This window comes from Ranitomeya variabilis, chromosome 1 (assembly GCF_051348905.1).
Source record: "Ranitomeya variabilis isolate aRanVar5 chromosome 1, aRanVar5.hap1, whole genome shotgun sequence".
Classification (NCBI taxonomy): domain Eukaryota; kingdom Metazoa; phylum Chordata; class Amphibia; order Anura; family Dendrobatidae; genus Ranitomeya; species Ranitomeya variabilis.
Genome location: NC_135232.1, coordinates 956,621,085 through 956,642,880, shown reverse-complemented (window position 1 = coordinate 956,642,880; position 21,796 = coordinate 956,621,085). Strand labels below are relative to the sequence as shown.

The 21,796-nt window shown below is 46.7% G+C and overlaps 1 protein-coding gene across 2 annotated transcripts in view; it reads right to left on the bottom strand.

The window, feature by feature from the left end:
• Nucleotides 1-21,796, bottom strand: part of LSM6 (LSM6 homolog, U6 small nuclear RNA and mRNA degradation associated) — a 50,939-nt gene that overhangs the window by 13,505 nt on the left and 15,638 nt on the right. For both annotated transcript variants that reach the window (XM_077279287.1, XM_077279286.1), the window contains exon 3: nt 1,719-1,832. In XM_077279287.1, coding sequence (XP_077135402.1) covers nt 1,719-1,832 — 114 coding nt within the window. The remainder of the gene's footprint in view (nt 1-1,718; nt 1,833-21,796) is intronic.

Sequence of the window (21,796 nt, the reverse complement as noted above, 5' to 3'; positions counted from 1 at the left end):
GTCACCTCGACGGGATAGTACGTCATATGGGATTAAGGGGTTAAATGAAAGGAGGAATTATCAGTGATATGTGCATTCCAGGAGATCAGCCGGTCAGTCACTACATGTCTCATTTAACATTTAGCTCTGGAGGCAGATTCTCTGTGTCCATAGATATGATCTAGGTATCAATTTATTCAGTTTCCTATGACCTACATATCAATATAGATGGCTTAGGAGGGTTGATGCTACTGACAGATTACCCTTAACAGTCGAAGGGAATCTGTCACCCCTGGGACACTTAGGCTATTACTATGGGCATACAGGTGATAGGACTATTTTAACACTTCTACCTGTATTCCTCATAGCTGCTGTCTTGTTACTGAGAAATAGACTTCATATTTTATGCAAATTAGTTCTTCCAGGTTCCGGGGCGTGCAGTGACTGGAAAAAAAACCAAAAAAAACACTCTGCCTCTGGTGTTAAATTTGCATACCACCCCCTCCCGTGCACGTCACAATGCCATGAAACATTATAGTTGTGGCGCTGGAATCCCAAGCCTGTGACCTGTACCTGCACAAACATGCGTACCTTTTCCGCTCTGCTATGGGCATTGGTTTCACTGAAGTAACAGCGACTCGTCTGCGCAGAGGACACTGCCCATGAAAAAGCAGAAAATGAACGCATTTTGGCACGAGTGCAGGGGGGGGAATTCAGATGCCACAACTACATGTCACATGGTACTGTGTCGTGCATGGGAGGGGGGTGGTATGCAAATTAATGCCGGAGGCAGAGTTTTCTTGCAGAACTAATTAACAGACTTTTAATATTTTATTTGTCAGCAACAAAACAGCAGCTGTGAGGCATACAGGTAGGACGATTTTACCATTTCTATCACCTGTATGCCCATAGTAATAGCTTAATAGTATCCCAGGGGGTGACAACTTCCCTTTAAAGGGTTATACAGTCAAGGTGCTAAACGTATGATTGAAAGGGGTCCCAGCGATCATACATTTACTACCTGATCAAAGTAGGCAATAAATACAGGTTGTTGGGTGACCCTTTTAGGGTGCTTTCACACTAGGGTCGTACGACGCACGTCGCAATGCGTCGTTTTGGAGAAAAAACGCATCCTGCAAAATTGCCTGCAGAATGCGTTTCTCCATACACTTGCATTAGCGACGCATTGCCACACGATGCATCCGTTGTGCAACGGATGCGTCGTGCTGTGGCGGACCGTCGGCACAAAAAAAGTTACATGTAACTTTTTTTTGTGCGTCGTGTCTGCCATTTCCGACCACGCATGCACGGCTGGAACTCCGCCCCCTCCTCCCCGCACCTCACAATGGGGAAGCGGATGCGTTGTAAAACTGCATCCGCTGCCCCCGTTGTTTGTTTTTTTTTCACAGTATGCGTCGGTACGTCGGCACGTCGCATTGTGACGTGCGTTGTACGACGCTAGTGTGAAAGTAGCCTTAATGAGCACCTTTAGCTCTCATGATATGTCTGTAAATACTTCTGCCATATCACAGCATTTAGACCAGAGTGTAAGGACAAACACTATTGACAAGGGAAATGGTTACAATCACCAGCAGAAATAAGAGAAACCACAAACGGCAGAAGATGGGAGCTCTAATTAATTGTGATAATTTACAGAGGAATAGGGCTGTGAAGGTCATACTCCATTTGAATCAGTTTTTAATTTAAGGTTTGAAAAAACAAATTAAGGTGATACTTACCATTATTTCCTCGGATAAAGGCATCTCCGTATTTGTTCTTGAGCTGGCCATTAACATACTCTTCTGTCTGTTCTAAAGCAATATTCATGTATCCATCTAAGCATGCCAAGACGCCTGTAAACCGGACAGATAATTTGTACAGGTAAATGTGCAGAGTGCCTGACTACTGTTATTACAAGCTAATACAAAATCAGTGCTGCACAAGTAACATATCACTCTACAAAACTGAAAGTCAAAAAGGACCAAAGTTCAGAAGACTTTTTCCTTATCCCCCATATACAACAAATCTGAGGCATCTGCTTTTTTTTTGGAAGAAAAAAAGAAAAAAAAAATCTGCACGGAAAAACAGGATAAAGATTCCACAAACATTGCATGCAATAAACGCACATATAGGAAACTAATCACCAGAATCTATAGTATAATAATCCATGAGCATAGTATCAGATTCCTAATAAAGATTCCCATCATGCCCCAACAATTTGTAAAAAAAAAAGTTAATTTTGCAACAGCCATATTTAAATTGAGTAATCAAAGAGGCAACAATTTCCCAGAAACAATAAAGGCGAATCATCCCCTGTAAGGCTATGTGCACACGTTGCGGATTTCCTGCGGATCCGCAGCGTTTTTTGCAGTGCAGAAACGCTGCAGATCAGCAAGAGATTTACAGTACAATGTAAATCAATGTGAAAAAAAAAAAAAAGAATTCAGTGTTGAAATGCTGCGGATTAAAAGAAGTTGCAAGTCACTTTTTTGCGGATCTGCAGTGTTTTTGTACCCATGTCATTATAGAAATCCACAGGGGTAAAAAAAACGCAGTAAATCCGCAAAAAAATCCACACAAAAAACACGACAAATCCGCACCTGCGTTTTCTGCCAAGAGATGCAGAATCCGCACCAGAAATTTCTAAGCCTAATCCGCAACGCGAGCACATACCCCAACAGAGGCTTGACTGACACCCCAGCAAGATGGCTGCAGATAGAGGACTATGTGACCAATCCCATCCAGTACTAGACTAGAAGCAAGGCGCACAGCTATATACATATAGCATAAATACGGAGGGTGCGAAAGGCAGTGATAAACAGAACCAAAGAAAATAAATGTAGAAAAAGCATCACTGCATAGTATGCACACCATCCAGATAATAATGATACAAAAAAAAGAGTATAAATACATATAAATATTTTATTTGTGCACTTAGAACACACCAAACAATAAATAAAACATACTTAAAATTTAAACACAAAACACAGCAGGTTGAATCATGTACAGAATAAGGTAACCCCCAATTTCTAACCTAACTGGCTCATATGATAATATCCCATGCGGCCTATAACAGGGTAAAGACCACTAATAGGATCCAACAGGGAAATAAACAGATTCTCACAAGTATATAACCTAAGCCAGATAGGAGACCAAAGTCCTGGAATAAGATGGCTGCAGATAGAGGACTATGTGACCAATCCCATCCAGTATTCTCAAAATAAGAAAAACACTACACATGATAAGGCTTTAATTTAAATGGTCTGCTTTGCTGAACAAAATCATAGCAAAAAAAAAAACACACCAAGGCTACTTACCGGTAGCAGTTTTTTTTCCAAAACTCATGACAGCACACCTGAGTAAGGGATCCGCCCAGCCAGGAAGGAAACCTACTGAAATAAAAGGGTGGTAACTCTCCCCTGCTTCAGTTGGGTTACAAAAAAAACACCCAAACTATAGTGCACACCCATAAGGAGAAGGATGGGGGGAATATTAGGCTATGTGCACACGTTGCGGATTTTGCTGCGGATCTGCAGCTGCAGGTCTGCAGCAGTTTCCCATGAATTTACAGTACAATGTAAACCTATGGGAAACAGAAAACGCTGTGCTCATGCTGCGGAAAAAAACGAGCGGAAACGCAGCGGTTTACATTCCGCAGCATGTCATTTCTTTGTGCGGATTCCGCAGTGGTTTTACACCTGCTCCATAATAGAAAACCGCAGGGGTAAAACCGCAGTGGAACCCGCACAAAAACCGTGGTAAATCTGCAGGTAAAATGCAGTGTCTTACCTGCGGATTTCTAAAATCCGCCGCAGAGGTCCATTCTACGTGTGCACATAGCCTAAGGGTGCCATCATGGGTTCTGGAAAAAAACGGCTACCAGTAAGTAACCTTGGTGTTTTCCCTTCACCCATGACCGCACACCTCAGATTTCTGGAGAATTGAAACACCTCAGAGAGGGACCACAGCTTGCAGCACCCTTCCACCAAAGGTCAAGTCAACAGGGGACAGATTCAGTATGTTTTGCTTAACCCCTTCCCGACCTTTGACGCAGCGTATGCGTCATGAAAACCTGTGCCAATCCGACCTGTGACGCAGCATATGTGTCATAGTCGGATCGCGCTCCTGCAGGCCGGGTGAAAGGGTTAACTGTAATTTCACCCGGCCTGCAGGGACAGGGGGAGTGGTACTTGAGCCCAGGGGGGGTGGCTTCGCCCCCCCGTGGCTACGATCGCTCTGATTGCCTGTTGAAAGTGACGTTTCACTTTCAATCAGAGCGATAGTAATATTTCACCAATGAAAATTGGTGAAATATTACAATCCAGCCATGGCCGATGCTGCAATAGCATCAGCCATGGCTGGAGATCGCGATCAGCCCCCCCCCCCACCGATCTCCTCCCCTCCGGTCCTCCGCCCTGTCATATAGTGTCCCCTGCTCCCCTCCGTCCTCCTGTCCGCTCCCCCCCGCTGTCCGATCACCCCCCCGCTTAATACTTACAGACCTGAGTCCCTCCCGGTGTCCGTCCGTCTGTTCGATGGGCGCCGCCATCTTCCAAAATGCCGGCCGGCAGATTCGTTACAGGTACATTTTGATCGCTGTGATAGAACCTATCACAGCGATCGAAATAAAAAAAATAATAAATAAACCCCCCCTTTATCACCCCCATAGGTAGGGACAATAATAAATAAAATAAATAATTTTTTTTTTCTTCTTTGCAGGGTTAGGGTTTTAGGGTTAGGGTTGGTTCACACTGCGTCTAAGCAGTCCGTTTGTCGGACTACGTTACACCGCGGCATAAACGCGGTATAACGTAGTCCGTTACGGCCGCCATTGACAGCAATGTCGGACGCATCACGCCCACAATGGCTGTGCGCTAGGGATGTGCCGTCATTGAGTGACGGACCCAGAGACGCGGACTGCAGCGTTTCCGGGTCCGTCACTGCTAGCGCAGATAGAGCTAGCAGATGCTCTATCTGCGCTAGCGCGATGCAAACGTCGGCACTTGCGCTAGCAGCAGCTCGTTAGCGTATGTGCTGAACGGGCTGCTGCTAGCACAGTGTGAACCTGGCGTTAGGGTTACGGCTAGAATTAGGGTTAGAACTAGGGTTAGGGTTAGAATGTGCACACGGTGCGGATTTGGCTGCGGATCTGCAGCGGATTTGGCTGCGGATCCGCAGCGGATTGGCCGCTGCGAATTCGTAGCAGTTTTCCATCAGGTTTACGGTACCATGTAAACCTATGGAAAACTAAATTCGCTGTACCCATGGCGCGGAAAATACCGCGCGGAAATGTCAATTCTTTGTGCGGATTCCACAGCGTTTTCCACCTGTTCCTCAATAGGAATCCACAGGTGAAATCCGCACAAAAAACACTGGAAATCCGCTGTAAATCCGCAGTGCCTTTTACCTGCGTATTTTTCAAAAATTGTGCGGAAAAATCTCACACGAATCCGCAACGTGGGCACATAGCCTTAGGGTTAGGGTTGGAATTAGGGCTAGGGTTGGAAATAGGGTTAAGATTAGGCTGTGGTTAGGGGTGTGTTGGGGTTAGGTTTTGGATTAGGGGTGTGTTGGGGTTAGGGGTGTGATTAGGGTTATGGCTAGAGTTGGGATTAGGGTTGGGGGTGTGTTGGGGTTAGTGTTGGAGTTAGAATTGAGGGGTTTCCACGGTTTAGGCACATCAGGGGTCTCCAAACCCAACATGGCGCCACCATTGATTTTAGCCAATCTTGCATTCAAAAAGTCAAATGGTGCTCCCTCCCTTCCGAGCCCCGACGTGCACCCAAACAGTGGTTTACCCCCACATATGGGGTACCAGCATACTCGGGACAAACTGGGCAACAATTATTGGGGTCCAATTTCTCCTGTTACCCTTGTAAAAATAAAAAATTGCTTGCTAAAACATAATTTTTGAGGAAAGAAAAATATAGTTCTTACCGATAACGGTATTTCTCTGAGCCCATGACGGCACCACGGAGAGAGGAGATCCGCCCACCAAGGACAGGAAACCTACGGATAAAAAGGCGGTACCACTCTCCCGCATCAGTTGTTTTACATAGAAAATGATGGGAGACTACTAAAACATTTGTTAACTTTAACTTGTTTAGCATAACGAGATACCGCGTGACTTAAAAACTATTAGTAAACTATGAATAAATCGTGGCACTATTTAATGTGAGCACCCATAGGTGAAGGGAGGGAATGTACGGGTGCCGTCATGGGCTCAGAGAAATACCGTTATCGGTAAGAACTATATTTTTCTCTGATCGCCCATGACGGCACCACGGAGAGAATTGCATAGATAGTACATTCAGGGAGGGACCACCGCTTCCAGAACCCTTTTACCGAAGGTAAGGTCCGAAGAGGAGTTTAGGTCCAATCTATAGTGCCTATAGAATGTAGATGGTGAGGACCAGGTAGCAGCTCTACATATCTGGTCTATAGGAACTCCGGCCTTCTCCGCCCAGGAAGATGCCACTGCCCTTGTTGAGTGAGCCTTAACCTCCCCGGGAACGGACATCCCACTTGCCGAATACGAAAGACTGATGGCATCCGTAATCCATCTTGCTATGGTGGCTTTCGATGCTTTTTTCCCCTTCCGGGGACCCTGGAAACACACAAACAGAGAGGCATCCTCCCTACTCTCCTTAGTGACTTCTAGGTAACGTAAGAGACATCTTCGTACATCTAGTGTATGTAATGTTTGTTCCTTCCTATTTACAGGGTTGGGACAGAAGGAAGGGAGAGAAATCTCTTGAGACCTGTGAAACTTTGAAGCCACTTTCGGGAGATATGCTGGGTCTGTTTTTAAAATGACCCTATCCTCTAGAAATTGTGTGTAAGGAGGGTTAGCCGAAAGAGCCTGTAAGTCGCTGACCCTACGGGCAGAAGTGAGGGCGACTAACAGAGCGGTTTTGAGAGATAGGTTTTTTAATGAAGCTTCGTGTAATGGTTCGAATGGTGGGTTGGTCAGGGCTTTAAGGACTAAGTTTAAGTCCCATTGAGGAACGATTTTTGTCGGAAGAGGCCTTGATCTTCCTGCTGCTTTTATGAATCTAGCGACCCACCTATTTGAAGCTAAATCAAAATTGAATAGGGCCCCCAATGCTGCCACGTGAACTTTCAGGGTACTAGTGGCCAGCCCCATCTCCAACCCATTTTGTAGGAATTCTAATATGGAATTAAGGGGAATTTCTTTCCCTACTTTTTCGCCTGATGAAGACAAAAACTTTTTCCATATCTTGCCATATTGTTTCGTTGTAACTGGCTTCCTACTTTGTAATAAGGTTGAGATTAGCCCTGGGGAGAACCCCCTGTCTTTTAGCAGCTTCCTTTCAAGAGCCAAGCTGTCAAGTGCAAGTTCTTGACCCTTGGATGACAGACTGGGCCCTGTGACAATAGATCCTGAAGGTCTGGTAATACCCAGGGGTCGGACATTGACATCTTTCTCATTCATGAGAACCAAGGTCTCTTCGGCCAGAACGGGGCAATTAAGATAACCAGCGCCCCGTCCTCCCGAATCTTCCTCAGCACTGCTGGAATCAGAATGAGAGGAGGAAAGGCATAGAGCAGATGATGGCTCCAAGACATCAGAAAAGCGTCCACAACTACTGGGTTCCCCAGGGGAGATAGGGAGCAGAAGGAGGTTACTTTTTTGTTTAGGTGACTCGCAAAGAGATCTATTTTGGGAACACCCCATTTCTCTGTGATCTGGGTAAATATTGCCTGATTTAGTTCCCATTCTCCCTGTTTTAGGCTGGACCGACTGAGGAAGTCCGCTTTGTAGTTGTCTTCCCCTTTTATGTGTAGACTTGTTATGGATAGGAGGTTGCTCTCGGCTATTTGCAGGATTGAGTTGGTCACTTCCATTAGATTTTTGGAACGGGTGCCCCCCTGGTGATTGAGGTAAGATACTACCACCCGGTTGTCCGACATCACTCTTACGTGATGAGAGTGAAGGACTTTCAAGAATTTCTGAAGGGCAAATTTGACTGCCAGAAGTTCCTTCATATTGGAGGATTTGTCTGCTAGGGACGGAGACCAGGTGCCCTGGGCTACCAGATCGTCTAAATGAGCTCCCCACCCTGAAGGGCTTGCGTCCGTAGTCAGGACTTTTGAGATCTGAATTACCCACGGGACCCCCTGGGAAAGATTTTCCTGCAATTTCCACCATGTCAGAGAGTGGCTGGTACGAGGAGATAGAATTAACCGCCCGTCTAAATGCTCTCCTAGACGGGTTTGTTCCGACAATATCTGCCATTGGAGGTCTCTCGAATGTAATTGGGCCCACTGGACTGCGGGGATGCAAGAGGTCATGGAGCCTAGGAGGGACATACCCTGACGGAGTGTTATGGAGGGGAGAGACTGAACCCTCGATACCAAACTTTTTAGTTTTTGTATTTTGTTCTCCGGTAGCCGACATTCCATTTTTATGGAGTCTAGGGTGAGACCTAGGTACTCCTGAACTTGAGAAGGTATTAGTCTGGATTTTTCTATGTTTATTAGCCAGCCTAGTTCTTTTAGGGAATGAATCACAATTGCCAGTTGTTGCTCGCAGTGCTGCGGGGAGGAGCCTATTACCAGAAAATCGTCCAGATATGGTACGATCAAGGTATTTTCTTCTCTGAGGTGGGCCATTACCTCCGCAATCAGTTTTGTGAAAATCCTCGGTGCTATGGCTAGACCAAAAGGCAGAGCTGAGAACTGGAAGTGGCTTAGGACTCCTCTGATGTGAACCGCCATCCTGAGGAATCTTTGGTGATCCTTGTGTATTGGGACGTGATAATATGCGTCCTTTAGGTCTAGGGCCACCATGAAGCATTGAGGAAACAGCATCTTGATAGATGACTTTATCGTTTCCATTTTGAATGCCTGGACCTCTAAGTAGTTGTTTAGACTTTTCAGATTTATGATGGTTCTGAAAGACCCGTCTGGTTTTCTTCTCAGAAATAGAGGGGAATAATATCCTTGTCCTCTTTCTTGAGGGGGGACCTCCAGTAGGACTCTCTTTTCTACTAACCCGATGACTTCTCTTTCTAGTGCCAGCTGTTCCTCTGCTGAAGACCTTGTAGATGTCATCGTAAAAGAGGGACGAGGGTATCTCTTGAATGTTAACCTCAGTCCTGATTCTATAATGTTCAGTATCCATTGACTGGAGGTAATCTTTTTCCAGGCTGGGAGAAAGCGAGACAGCCTCCCTCCCACCTGGGGCGAACCTTCATTGCGGAGGTTTCTTGTTATCATTGGGGTTTTTATTAAAGATAAACCCCTTGTTTTTGTTCCTCTTATCCTCCCATTTCCCCTGGCCTCTCCCCGGGTTCTTTCGGAAAAACCTCTTGCTCCGAAAGGGCTTCCGGTAAGAGGGGAGGCCCAAGGGAGGAAAGGACTTTTTCTTGTCCCCAGCTTTTTCTAAAATGTCATCTAAAGTGGAGCCAAACAAGAATTCTCCTTCACAGGGGATGGTACACAGTCTTGTCTTAGTTTGGAGGTCGCCTGGCCAGTTCTTAAGCCAGAGGGCGCGCCTGGCTGCATTAGCCAGTGCTGCTGTCCTAGCGGCTAGTCTGATTGAGTCGGCCGAGGCGTCAGCCAGGAAAGCCGCGGCTCCTCTCATCACTGGTAAAGTATTCAGTATGGAGTCTCGGGAAGTCTTCCCTTTTAATTGACCCTCTAGTTGGTTTAGCCAAATCATTAGGGAGCGAGATGTACACGCCGCTGCTACTGCAGGTTTTAAGCCCCCCCCTGCTGCCTCCCAAGAGCCTTTGAGGAAGGCGTCCGCCTTCTTGTCCATAGGGTCTTTTAGTACCCCCATGTCTTCAAACGGGAGTGCGAATTTTTTTGATGCTTTGGCTATAGCCACATCTAATTTGGGGGCTTTTTCCCAAAAGGAGCAGGATTCGTCCTCAAAAGGGTATTTCCTTTTGGGAGTTAAGAGAGACTTTTTCATGGGCTTTTTCCATTCTTTTTTGATTAAAGCTGCAATTGCATCATTAAGTGGAAAAACTCTCCTCTTTTTTTGTTCTAGGCCCCCGAACATGATGTCCTGTACCGATTTTTTGGGGTGGGAGTCTACTAATCCCATAGTACTTCTCACCGCCTTTATAAGGCCATCGGTGTCCTCTAGAGGGAAACAGTTGTGCCCCCCCGAGGAAGAAGTGGATGATGCCGATGAGGAGGAGGAGGAGTCGGAGGATACTGAGCTTGCACTGTCGCTGTCAGATTTTGAGACCGGAGATGGAGACCTATCCTTGGTCTTTCTCCGTTTTTTCCCCTTTTTTAGGGATCTAAGGGTGTCTTCTACTTGCTCTTTAATCAGGTTTTTTAAGTCGGTTGCAAACCCTGGCAGACTTTCAGATACTGTCTGCTGTATGCAAGTATTACACAGCGTCTTCTCCCAGGCAGGTGGAAGATCTTCTCTGCAGATGGCACAAATTCTATGCTTTGTTTTGCCTACGCTCTTCCTCCCCTAAAAGAGACAAATAATAACCTTACTGTCTCTGACTTTCACGAAGATCCACTTACCACCTCCAGGACCCATAAATACCGATTGGGGATTCTCCGCCTCTGGCTTTTTCCCCGACGCCGTACTGGACCCCTTACTGCGTTGGGACCTCTGGCGTTCGTTGCTGGTGTCCTGGCGCTGCTGTCGCCTTTTTTGCTGCTGCTGCTGCTGTGGCGCTGCTATAGGTGGAGATGATTCTGGCAAGGGAGATGCCGGGTCGCTCATACTGCTGCTGGTCTGCGGTCACTGCTTTGACAACACTCTGATGTAGTTGCAAGCAACTTTTTTTGAGGCTTCTGCTGATATATTTGCGGAGCCGCTAGGAGGAAGTAGCTTTCTCCATTTAAAGCCTTCGCGCCGCTTTTTTTTTTTTTTTTTTTTTATATATCCGCGCCTGCGCAGTAGCGCCCGGCTGATCGAACGCCGGCGCCTGCGCAGTAGCGCCCGGCTGACGCCGAACGCCGGCGCCTGCGCAGTAGCGCCCGGCTGATGGCGAGGAGCGCCGAACGCCGGCGCCTGCGCCGTCGGATCCAAGCGGCGCCTGCGCAGAAGCGGTACGAGCGCTTCGCCGGCGCCTCGCGAGACCAGCTTAATCCCGGGCATGCGCCGAACTTGCAAGATGGCGCCGGGAGTGCATATATGGCGCTGCTGACCGGCGCCTCCGGTCCTATGCAGTCCTTAGTGTGCGGCTCTGCATGCCCGATGGCGGTGCAGTGTGCAGACTGACGCCAGCTTTTTTGGGGGGAGGGCCGCCGCACCTCCCGCAACCACAGAGGGACCCCCCTGGATGTTGCCTGCTGCATCTTACCTGGGGAGGTGACCGCGAACTCCTTGTCACCTCCCCCGCACACCCTAGAGGCCCACTAGCCCTTCGCGGTGGCGCTTCGGGTCACCACCTTAGCCGAGGCAGAGGGACCCCAGCTGCCTGAACCGGACTAGATGGCCCCGGAATTCCCACGTCGATCTGGTAAGTCCATAGGTCTCCCATCAAGGACAGGAAACCAACTGATGCGGGAGAGTGGTACCGCCTTTTTATCCGTAGGTTTCCTGTCCTTGGTGGGCGGATCCCCTCTCTCCGTGGTGCCGTCATGGGCGATCAGAGAAAAATGATTTTTTATTTTCACGGCTCTGCGTTGTAAACTTCTGTGAAGCACTTGGGGGTTCAATGTGCTCACCACATATCTACATAAGTTCCTTGGGGGTCTAGTTTCCAAAATGTGGTCATTTGTGGGGGGTTTCTACTGTTTAGGTAGATCAGGGGCTCTGCAAACGCAACGTGACGCCCGCAGACCATTACATCAGTCTGCATTTCAAAAGTCACTACTTCCCTTCCGAGCCCCGACGTGTGCCCAAACAGTGGTTCCCCCCCACATATGGGGTACCAGCGTACTCAGGACAAACTGGACAACAACTATAGGGGTCCAATTTATCCTTTTACCCTTGTGAAAATAAAAAACTGTGGGCTAAAAAATAATTTTTGAGGAAAGAAAAATGATTTTTTATTTTCCCGGCTCTGCGTTATAAACTTCTGTGAAGCGCTTGAGGGTTTAAAGTGGTCACCGCACATCTAGATTAGTTCCTTGGGAGGTCTAGTTTCCAAAATGGGGACACATGTGGGGAAGCTCCAATGTTTAGGCACACAGGGGCTCTCCAAACGCGACATGGTGTCTGCTAACGATTGGAGCTAATTTTTCATTCAAAAAGTCAAATGGCGCTCCTTCCATTCCGAGCCCTGCCATGTGCTCAAACAGTGGTTTACCCCCACATGTGAGGTATCAGTGTACTCAGGAGAAATTGTCCAATACATTTTAGGATCCATTTTATCCTGTTACCCATGTGAAAATGAAAAAATTGAGGCTAAAAGAAATTTTTTGGGAAAAAAAAAAAAGTACTTTTTCATTTTGAGGGATCAATTTGTGAAGCACCGGGGGGTTCAAAGTGCTCACTATGCATCTAGATAAGCTCATTGGGGGGTCTAGTTTCCAAAATGGGGTCACTTGTGGGGGAGCTCCAATGTTTAGGCACACAGGAGCTCTCCAAACTCGACATGGTGTCCACTAAAGATTGGAGCCAATTTTTCATTCAAAAAGTCAAAATGGCTCTCCTTCCCTTCCGAGCTCTGTTGTGCGCCCAAACAGTGGTTCCCTCCCACATATGGGGTATCGGTGTACTCAGGACAAATTGTACAATAACTTTTGGTGTCCAGTTTCTCTTTTTACCCTTGGGAAAATAAAAAAATTGTTGCTAAAACATTTTTGTGACTAAAAAGTTAAATGTTCATTTTTTCCTTCCATGTTGCTTCTGCTGCTGTGAAGTACCTGAAGGGTTAATAAACTTCTTGAATGTGGTTTTGAGTACCTTGAGGGGTGCAGCTTTTAGAATGGTGTCACTTTTGGGTATTTTCAGCCATATAGACCCCTCAAACTGACTTCAAATGTGAGGTGGTCCCTAAAATAAATGGTTTTGTAAATTTTGCTGTAAAAATGAGAAATCGCTGGTCAAATTTTAACTCTTATAACTTCCTAGCAAAAAAAAAAATTTGGTTCCAAAATTGTGCTGATGTAAAGTAGACATGTGGGTAAACATGTGGGTAATGTTATTTATTAACTATTTTGTGTCACAACTCTCATTTAGCAGAATAAAAATTCAAAATTTGAAAATTGCAAAATTTTCAAAATTTTAGCCAAATTTCCATTTTTTTCACAAATGAACGCAAAAAATATCGACCTAAATTTACCACTAACATGAAGCCCAATATGTCACGAAAAAACAATCTCAGAACCGCTAGGATTCGTTGATGCGTTCCTGAGTTATTACCTCATAAAGGGACACTGGTCAGAATTGCAAAAAACGGCCAGGTCATTAAGGTCAAAATAGGCTGGGTCATGAAGGGGTTAAAGAAAGTAGATGGTGAGGACCAGGTAGCGGCCTTAGGCTACTTTCACACTAGTCTGTTGGTACGGGCCGTCGCAAACAGTCGGCCCGACGGACAGTGTGTTAACGTAGCACAACATGGGCAGAAGATGCAGTTTTACAACGCATCCGCTGCCCATTGTGAGTTCCGAGGAGGAGGGGGCGGAGTTTCGGACGCGCATGCATGGTCGAAAATGGCGGACTCGACGCACAAAAAAACGTTACATGGAATGTTTTTTTGTACTGACGGTCCGCCAAAACACGACGCATGCGACGTGTGGCAAACCGTCGCTAATGAAAGTCTATGGAGAAAAAACGCATCCTGCGGGCAACTTTGCAGGATGCGTTTTTTCTCCAAAACGACGCATTGAGACGTGCGTCACACAACGCTAATGTGAAAGTAGCCTTACAGATCTGATTAATTGATAACGCCGCCCTTTCTGCCCAAGAGGTTGCCACAGCTCTGGTGGAGTGAGCCTTGATACCTTCAGGAACCAGAGCACTACTCACCACATAAGATAAACTAATGGCCTCCCTGATCCATCTGGCAATGCTACCCTTGGACACTCCATACCGCTTTCTGCTACCCTGAAAGGCTACAAATAGGGACTGATCATGGACATATGGTCTAACATGGACCTCCTTACATCCAAGCTATGGAATTTTTTCTTGCCTGGATTTTTAGGGTTGTTACAAAAGGAGGGCAAAGTAATATCTTGGCTCCTATGGAACTCAAGAACCACTTTAGGAAAATCGAATAGTTGTGAGTTCAGACCAGGACCTATCATCATACAACCTGTGTTTAAGGAGGGGGGCACATATGGATAGGACCTGTTCGTTGCTCACACTGCGGGCGGACAGAGCCACTAGTAAAACAGTCTTAAGTGTGAGGAATTTTGAAAATAAATTCTGCAAGGGCTCAAACGGGTCTTTAGTTAGTGCCTCTACAACTAATTTCAGGTCCCACGGTGGAATTTTTGGTAATATAACCAGTCTGGTCCTACCACAGGATTTAATAAACCGAAACACCCATCTATTTGCTGTTAGGGTACAATTATACAAAGGCACCCACGGCCGATATCTGTACTTTGAGAGTTAGTTGCTAACCTTAGTTCCCACCCCGACTGCAGAAATTCTTGAATGGACCCCACCAAGGCCTCATCCCCTAGGGGCTGCCCTGAAAATTCCAGAAGATTCTTCCATGTCCTGCCATAGATCCTTGATGTAAATCGGTTTCCTTCTCTTCAACAGGGTAGAGACTGTCTGGTGACAAACCCTGCCGACTTAGTAATGCCCTCTCAAATTCCATGTTAGATGGAAGCCCTTCACTTGAGGGTGGCATACTGGCCCTTGGGTAAGAAGGTACAGCATTTCCGGCAGATTCCATGGACATCAACCTTAGAAGGGAAAACAATGATCTCTTCAGTCAGAATGGAGTAATGCAAATCACCCTTGGCTGATCTATTGCAAACAGAGCCAGGGCTGTTATTTGGTTATTTTGTCCTCTGATAGGAGACAGATCTGGTGCTGGGAGTCTAAAACCAGGCCCAGGAAGGAGTGTATCTCATTTCTGGTTTTAGACTCAACTTTAGGGTATTTTATCATCCAGCCCAGGTCAAGGACCACTTACGTCCCCCTCAACTGCTCTGCACAGTAATCTTCCGACTAAGAAAGTCGTCCCGGTAAGAGGCGATTTTTTTTCAATCAGAAAAAGGGGGGGGGGGGGGGAATAAATCCCCCTCCAATCTCTTCCACCGGAACTTTGTACAGAACACGCTTTTGTAAGAGTCCCATGATCTCAGTTTCCAGGGCCAGCTGTTCTCCTTGTAATTTTCTGAGGTTTGGCGAGGCGGACTGTTGTGAATTCCGTTCTCGGGCTCCCTCCTGTGGTCATGAGTGGTACTGTGCGAGTTTGTTCTTGGGCTCCCTCTGGTGGCCTTTAGCGATATGGCTGGGCTCAGCTGTTTCATCTCCTGCTAGGCTGGGCCTATTTAACTCACCTGGACTTTCACTTGTCGCCTGCTGTCGGTGTATTCAGTCCTGATCCTGTGCTCTTCTGAATATTCCTTGTGACCAGTCTCCTGCTAGGAAAAGCTAAGTTTGCTTGTTCAGTTTCTCATTATTTCCTTGAAAACGTTTCTCATTATATTATGAGTTCAGCCCAGCTTGCTTTCATGTGATTTTTTGCTTGCTGGATAGTTCTGGGGTGCAGAGTGCGCCCCTCACATCGTGAGTCGGTGTGGGGGTTCTTGTATTCTCTGCGTGGTTTACTTTTGATAGTTTTTATACTGACCGCACAGACACCTATCTTTATCTGCCCATCTAGTATTAGCGGCCCTCATTTGCTAAACCTGTTTCATCTCTACGTTTGTGGTGTTTTCCCCTTAACTCACCGTTATTATTTGTGGGGGGGCTATCTAAAACTTTGGGGATATTTCTCTGAGGCAAGTGAGGTCTTTGCTTTCTCTCTAGGGGTAGTCAGTTTCTCAGGCTGTGACGAGGCGTCTAGGTTTTCAGGTAACGCTCCACAGCTGCCTTTAGTGTGTTTGGATAGGATCAGGATTGCGGTCAGTATAGCTTCCACATCCCCAGAACTTGTCCTATATATTCAGGGTATATGTGTCAGGTCAGTTTGAGATCCTACCACCAGGATCATAACAGTACAGCAGGCCACAAAGTGTTAATGCAGCAGAAGAGGGAGAAGAGAAATCCTGAAGTCATTTTTTTTTTTTTTTTCCTCTGCACTGTGTTTGGCTTCTCTCCTCCCCTTAATCTCTGGGTGGTTCTGAATTCAGTTGCAGATATGGACATTCAGAGTCTGTCTTCTAGTGTGGATCATCTCACTGCAAGGGTGCAGGGCATTCAGGATTATGTAGTCCGCAGTCCTATGTCAGAGTCTAAAATACCAATTCCTGAACTGTTCTCCGGAGATAGATCTAGGTTTTTGAACTTTAAGAATAATTGTAAGTTGTTCCTTTCTCTGAGACCTTGCTCCTCTGGTGACTCTGTTCAGCAAGTTAAAATTGTCATTTCTTTGTTACGTGGCGACCCCCAAGATTGGGCATTCTCTCTGGCGCCAGGAGATCCTGCATTGCTAAATGTGGTTGCATTTTTTCTGGCGCTTGGAGTGCTTTATGAGGAACCAAATCTGGTAGATCAAGCAGAGAAGGTTTTGTTGGCTCTCTCTCAGGGTCAAGATGAAGCAGAGATTTACTGTCAGAAGTTTAGGAAGTGGTCTGTGCTCACTCAATGGATTGAGTGCGCCCTGGCGGCGATTTTCAGAAAGGGTCTTTCTGAAGCCCTTAAAGATGTCATGGTGGGGTTCCCCACGCCTGCGGGTCTGAATGAGTCAATGTCGTTGGCCATTCAGATTGATCGGCGTTTGCGGGAGCGCAAACCTGTGCACCATCTGGCGGTATTTTCTGAGCAGAAACCTGAGCCTATGCAATGCGACAGGATTCTGACCAGAGTTGAACGGCAAGACTAGACGTCAGAATGGGTTGTGCTTTTACTGTGGTGATTCTGCTCATGTTATCTCAGCATGCTCTAAGCGCACAAAAAGGTTTACCAAATCTGTCACCATTGGTACTGTACAACCTAAATTCATTCTGTTACTTTGATTTGCTCTCTCTCATCCTACTCAGTTATGGCTTTTGTGGATTCAGGTGCCGCCCTGAATCTGATGGATTTGTCATTTGCCAGGCGCAGTGGTTTTATCTTGGAGCCTTTACAATTCCCCATTCCACTAAAGGGAATTGATGCTACGCCATTGGCCAAGAATAAACCTCAGTACTGGACTCAAGTGACCATGTGCATGGCTCCTGCACATCAGGAGGTGATTCGCTTTCTTGTGCTACATAATTTGCATGACGTTGTCGTGTTGGGTCTGCCATGGCTGCAGGCTCATAATCCAGTCCTGGATTGGAAAGCAATGTCTGTGTCAAGTTGGGGTTGCCAGGGAATTCATGGCGATGCCCCTTTGGTGTCAATTGCTTCTTCTACTCATTCTGAAGTCCCTGAATTTTTGTCAGACTACCAGGATGTATTTGATGAGCCCAAATCCAGTGCCCTACCTCCTCATAGGGATTGTGATTGTGCTATAAATTTGATTCCTGGTAGTAAGTTCCCTAAGGGACGACTTTTTAATTTATCTGTACCAGAACATGCCGCTATGCGGAGTTATATAAAGGAGTCCTTGGAGAAGGGGCATATTCGCCCGTCCTCGTCCCCTTTGGGTGCGGGGTTCTTTTTTGTGGCCAAGAAGGATGGTTCTCTGAGACCCTGTATAGATTATCGCCTTCTAAATAACATCACGGTCAAATTTCAGTACCCCTTGCCACTGTTGTCTGATCTGTTTGCTCGGATTAGGGGGGCCAGTTGGTTCACCAAGATAGATCTTCGAGGAGCGTATAATCTTGTGCGCATAAAACAGGGCGATGAATGGAAAACAGCATTTAATACGCCCGAAGGCCATTTTGAGTACTTGGTGATGCCTTTTGGGCTTTCTAATGCTCCCTCTGTGTTTCAGTCCTTCATGCACGACATCTTCCGAGAGTATCTGGATAGATTTATGATTGTGTACCTGGATGATATTTTGGTCTTTTCTGATGACTGGGAGTCTCATGTGAAACAGGTCAGGATGGTATTTCAGGTCCTGCGCGCCAATGCCTTGTTTGTGAAGGGCTCTAAATGTCTCTTCGGAGTCCAGAAGATTTCTTTTTTGGGCTTTATTTTTTCTCCGTCTACTATTGAGATGGATCCAGTCAAGGTCCAGGCTATTCATGACTGGACTCAACCTACATCTGTGAAGAGTCTTCAGAAGTTCTTGGGTTTTGCTAATTTTTACCGTCGCTTCATCACTAATTTTTCTAGCGTGGTTAAGCCTTTGACGGATTTGACCAAGAAGGGTTCTGATGTGACGAATTGGTCTCCTGCGGCCGTGGAGGCCTTTCAGGAGCTTAAGCGTCGGTTTTCTTCGGCTCCTGTCTTGCGCCAGCCCAGATGTCTCTCTTCCCTTTCAGGTTGAGGTTGATGCTTCTGAGATTGGAGCAGGGGCTGTCTTGTCGCAGAGAAGCTCTGATGGCTCTGTGATGAGACCATGTGCTTTCTTTTCAAGAAAGTTTTCGCCTGCCGAGCGGAATTATGATGTTGGTAATCGTGAGTTGTTGGCAATGAAGTGGGCATTTGAGGAGTGGCGACATTGGCTTGAGGGAGCCAAGCATCGTGTGGTGGTCTTGACGGATCACAAGAATTTGACTTCTCGAGTCTGCCAAACGGTTGAATCCGAGACAGGCTCGATGGTCGCTATTTTTCTCTCGTTTCAATTTCGTGGTTTCATATCTTCCGGGTTCGAAAAACATGAAGGCTGATGCCCTTTCTAGGAGTTTTGTACCTGACTCCCCGGAAGTTTCTGAACCGACTGGTGTTCTCAAAGAGGGGGTGATTTTGTCTGCCATCTCTCCTGATCTGCGACGGGTGTTGCAGGAGTTTCAGGCCAATAGACCTGACCGTTGTCCACCGGAGAGACTGTTTGTCCCAGACAGATGGACCAGTAGTTATTTCCGAGGTTCACTCTTCGGTGTTGGCAGGTCATCCTGGGATTTTTGGTACCAGGGATTTGGTGGCGAGATCCTTTTGGTGGCCTTCCTTGTCGCGGGATGTGCGTTCCTTTGTGCAGTCCTGTGGGATTTGTGCTCGGGCCAAGCCTTCGTGTTCTCGTGCCAGTGGATTGCTTTTGCCTTTGCCTGTCCCGAAGAGGCCTTGGACGCATATTTCCATGGATTTTATTTCGGATCTTCCTGTCTCAGAAGATGTCTGTCATCTGGGTGGTTTGTGATCATTTTTCCAAAATGGTCCATTTGGTACCCTTGCCCAAGTTGCCTTCCTCCTCCGATTTGGTGCCACTGTTTTTTCAGAATGTGGTTCGTTTACATGGTATTCCGGAGAACATTGTGTCCGACAGAGGATCCCAGTTTGTGTCCAGATTTTGGCGATCCTTTTGTGCTAAGATGGGCATTGAATTGTCTTTTTCGTCAGCCTTCCATCCTCAGACGAATGGTCAAACCGAACGAACTAATCAGACCTTGGAAACTTATTTGAGATGTTTTGTTTCTGCTGACCAGGATGATTGGGTGACCTTTTTGCCATTGGCTGAGTTCGCCCTCAATAATCGGGCTAGTTCTGCTACTTTGGTTTCACCTTTCTTTTGCAATTCTGGTTTTCATCCTCGTTTCTCCTCGGGTCAGGTTGAGTCTTCTGACTGTCCTGGGGTGGATTCTGTGGTGGATAGGTTGCAGCAGATTTGGAACCATGTGGTGGACAATTTGACTTTGTCCCAAGAGAAGGCTCAGCGCTTTGCTAACCGCCGTCGCTGTGTGGGTCCCCGACTTCGTGTGGAGGATTTGGTATGGTTGTCTTCTCGTTATGTCCCGATGAAGGTTTCCTCTCCTAAGTTCAAGCCTCGTTTCATCGGTCCTTATAAGATTTTGGAAATCCTCAACCCTGTGTCTTTTCGTTTGGACCTCCCAACATCGTTTGCCATTCATGTGTTCCATAGGTCATTGTTGCGGAGATATGTGGTGCCTGTGGTCCCTTCTGTTGATCCTCCTGCTCCGGTCTTGGTCGAGGGGGAGTTGGAATATGTGGTGGAGAAGATCTTGGATTCTCGTATTTCGAGACGGAGACTTCAGTACTTAGTGAAATGGAAGGGTTATGGTCAGGAGGATAATTCCTGGGTTGTCGCCTCCGATGTCCATGCGGCCAATTTGGTTCGTGCCTTTCATTTGGCTCGTCCTGATCGGCCTGGGAGCTCTAGTGAGGGTTCAGTGACCCCTCCTCAAGGGGGGGGGTACTGTTGTGAATTCCGTTCTCGGGCTCCCTCCTGTGGTCATGAGTGGTACTGTGCGAGTTTGTTCTTGGGCTCCCTCTGGTGGCCTTTAGCGATATGGCTGGGCTCAGCTGTTTCATCTCCTGCTAGGCTGGGCCTATTTAACTCACCTGGACTTTCACTTGTCGCCTGCTGTCGGTGTATTCAGTCCTGATCCTGTGCTCTTCTGAATATTCCTTGTGACCAGTCTCCTGCTATGAGAAGCTAAGTTTGCTTGTTCAGTTTCTCATTATTTCCTTGAAAACTTTTCTCATTATATTAGGAGTTCAGCCCAGCTTGCTTTCATGTGATTTTTTGCTTGCTGGTTAGTTCTGGGGTGCAGAGTGCGCCCCTCACATCGTGAGTCGGTGTGGGGGTTCTTGTATTCTCTGCGTGGTTTACTTTTGATAGTTTTTATACTGACCGCACAGACACCTATCTTTATCTGCCTATCTAGTATTAGCGGGCCTCATTTGCTAAACCTGTTTCATCTCTACGTTTGTGTTTTCCCCTTAACTCACCGTTATTATTTGTGGGGGGCTATCTAAAACTTTGGGGATATTTCTCTGAGGCAAGTGAGGTCTTTGCTTTCTCTCTAGGGGTAGTCAGTTTCTCAGGCTGTGACGAGGCGTCTAGGTTTTCAGGTAACGCTCCACAGCTGCCTTTAGTGTGTTTGGATAGGATCAGGATTGCGGTCAGTATAGCTTCCACATCCCCAGAACTTGTCCTATATATTCAGGGTATATGTGTCAGGTCAGTTTGAGATCCTACCACCAGGATCATAACAGCGGACAGTTTATTTTCAGTCTCTCCTTGATAACACTTAAAACCCAACGACTGGGGGAGATGTTCACCCAGGCATGGAGAAAGAAGGAGAGCCTTCCCCCCTACCGCTGACCTGACATAATTGGGAGGGCTTTTTGGAAGATATAGAGGGCCCGCCGAACAAAGAAAATAAACCCGAACTCCTTTCTACCTTTCCCCATGAGAAAATCCCTATTAAAACTTCCTCCTCCAAAAGGAAGGCTTTCTAGCCTCAGCAGGGAAATCCTTTGTCGCCTGCCAATAATAATAATAATAACAATAATCATCTATTTTTATATAGCGCTAACATTCCACAGCGTTTACAGTTTGCACACATTACCATCGCTGTCCCCAATGGGGCTCACAATCTATATTCCCTGTCAGTATGTCTTCTGAATGTTGGAGGAAACGTGAGAACCAGGGGGAAACCCACGCAAACATGGGGAGAACATACAAACTCCTTGCAGATGTTGTCCTTGGTGGGATTTGAACCCAGGACTCCAGCGCTGCAAAGCTGCAGTGCTAACCACCGAGCCACAGTGCTGAAAATATCTTCCAATTTCTGACAAAAGAAAAACTGGCCACATGGGATGGAGCAGAATCTATTTTTTTAATGCAGATCCCCCGAACATCCTTTAAGCCATAAGGACCGTCTGGCCGCATTGGATAGGCCTGCCGACCTAGCCGCTAATCTCACAGAGTCTGCAGAGGTGTCAGCAAGACAAAACGCTGCTTCG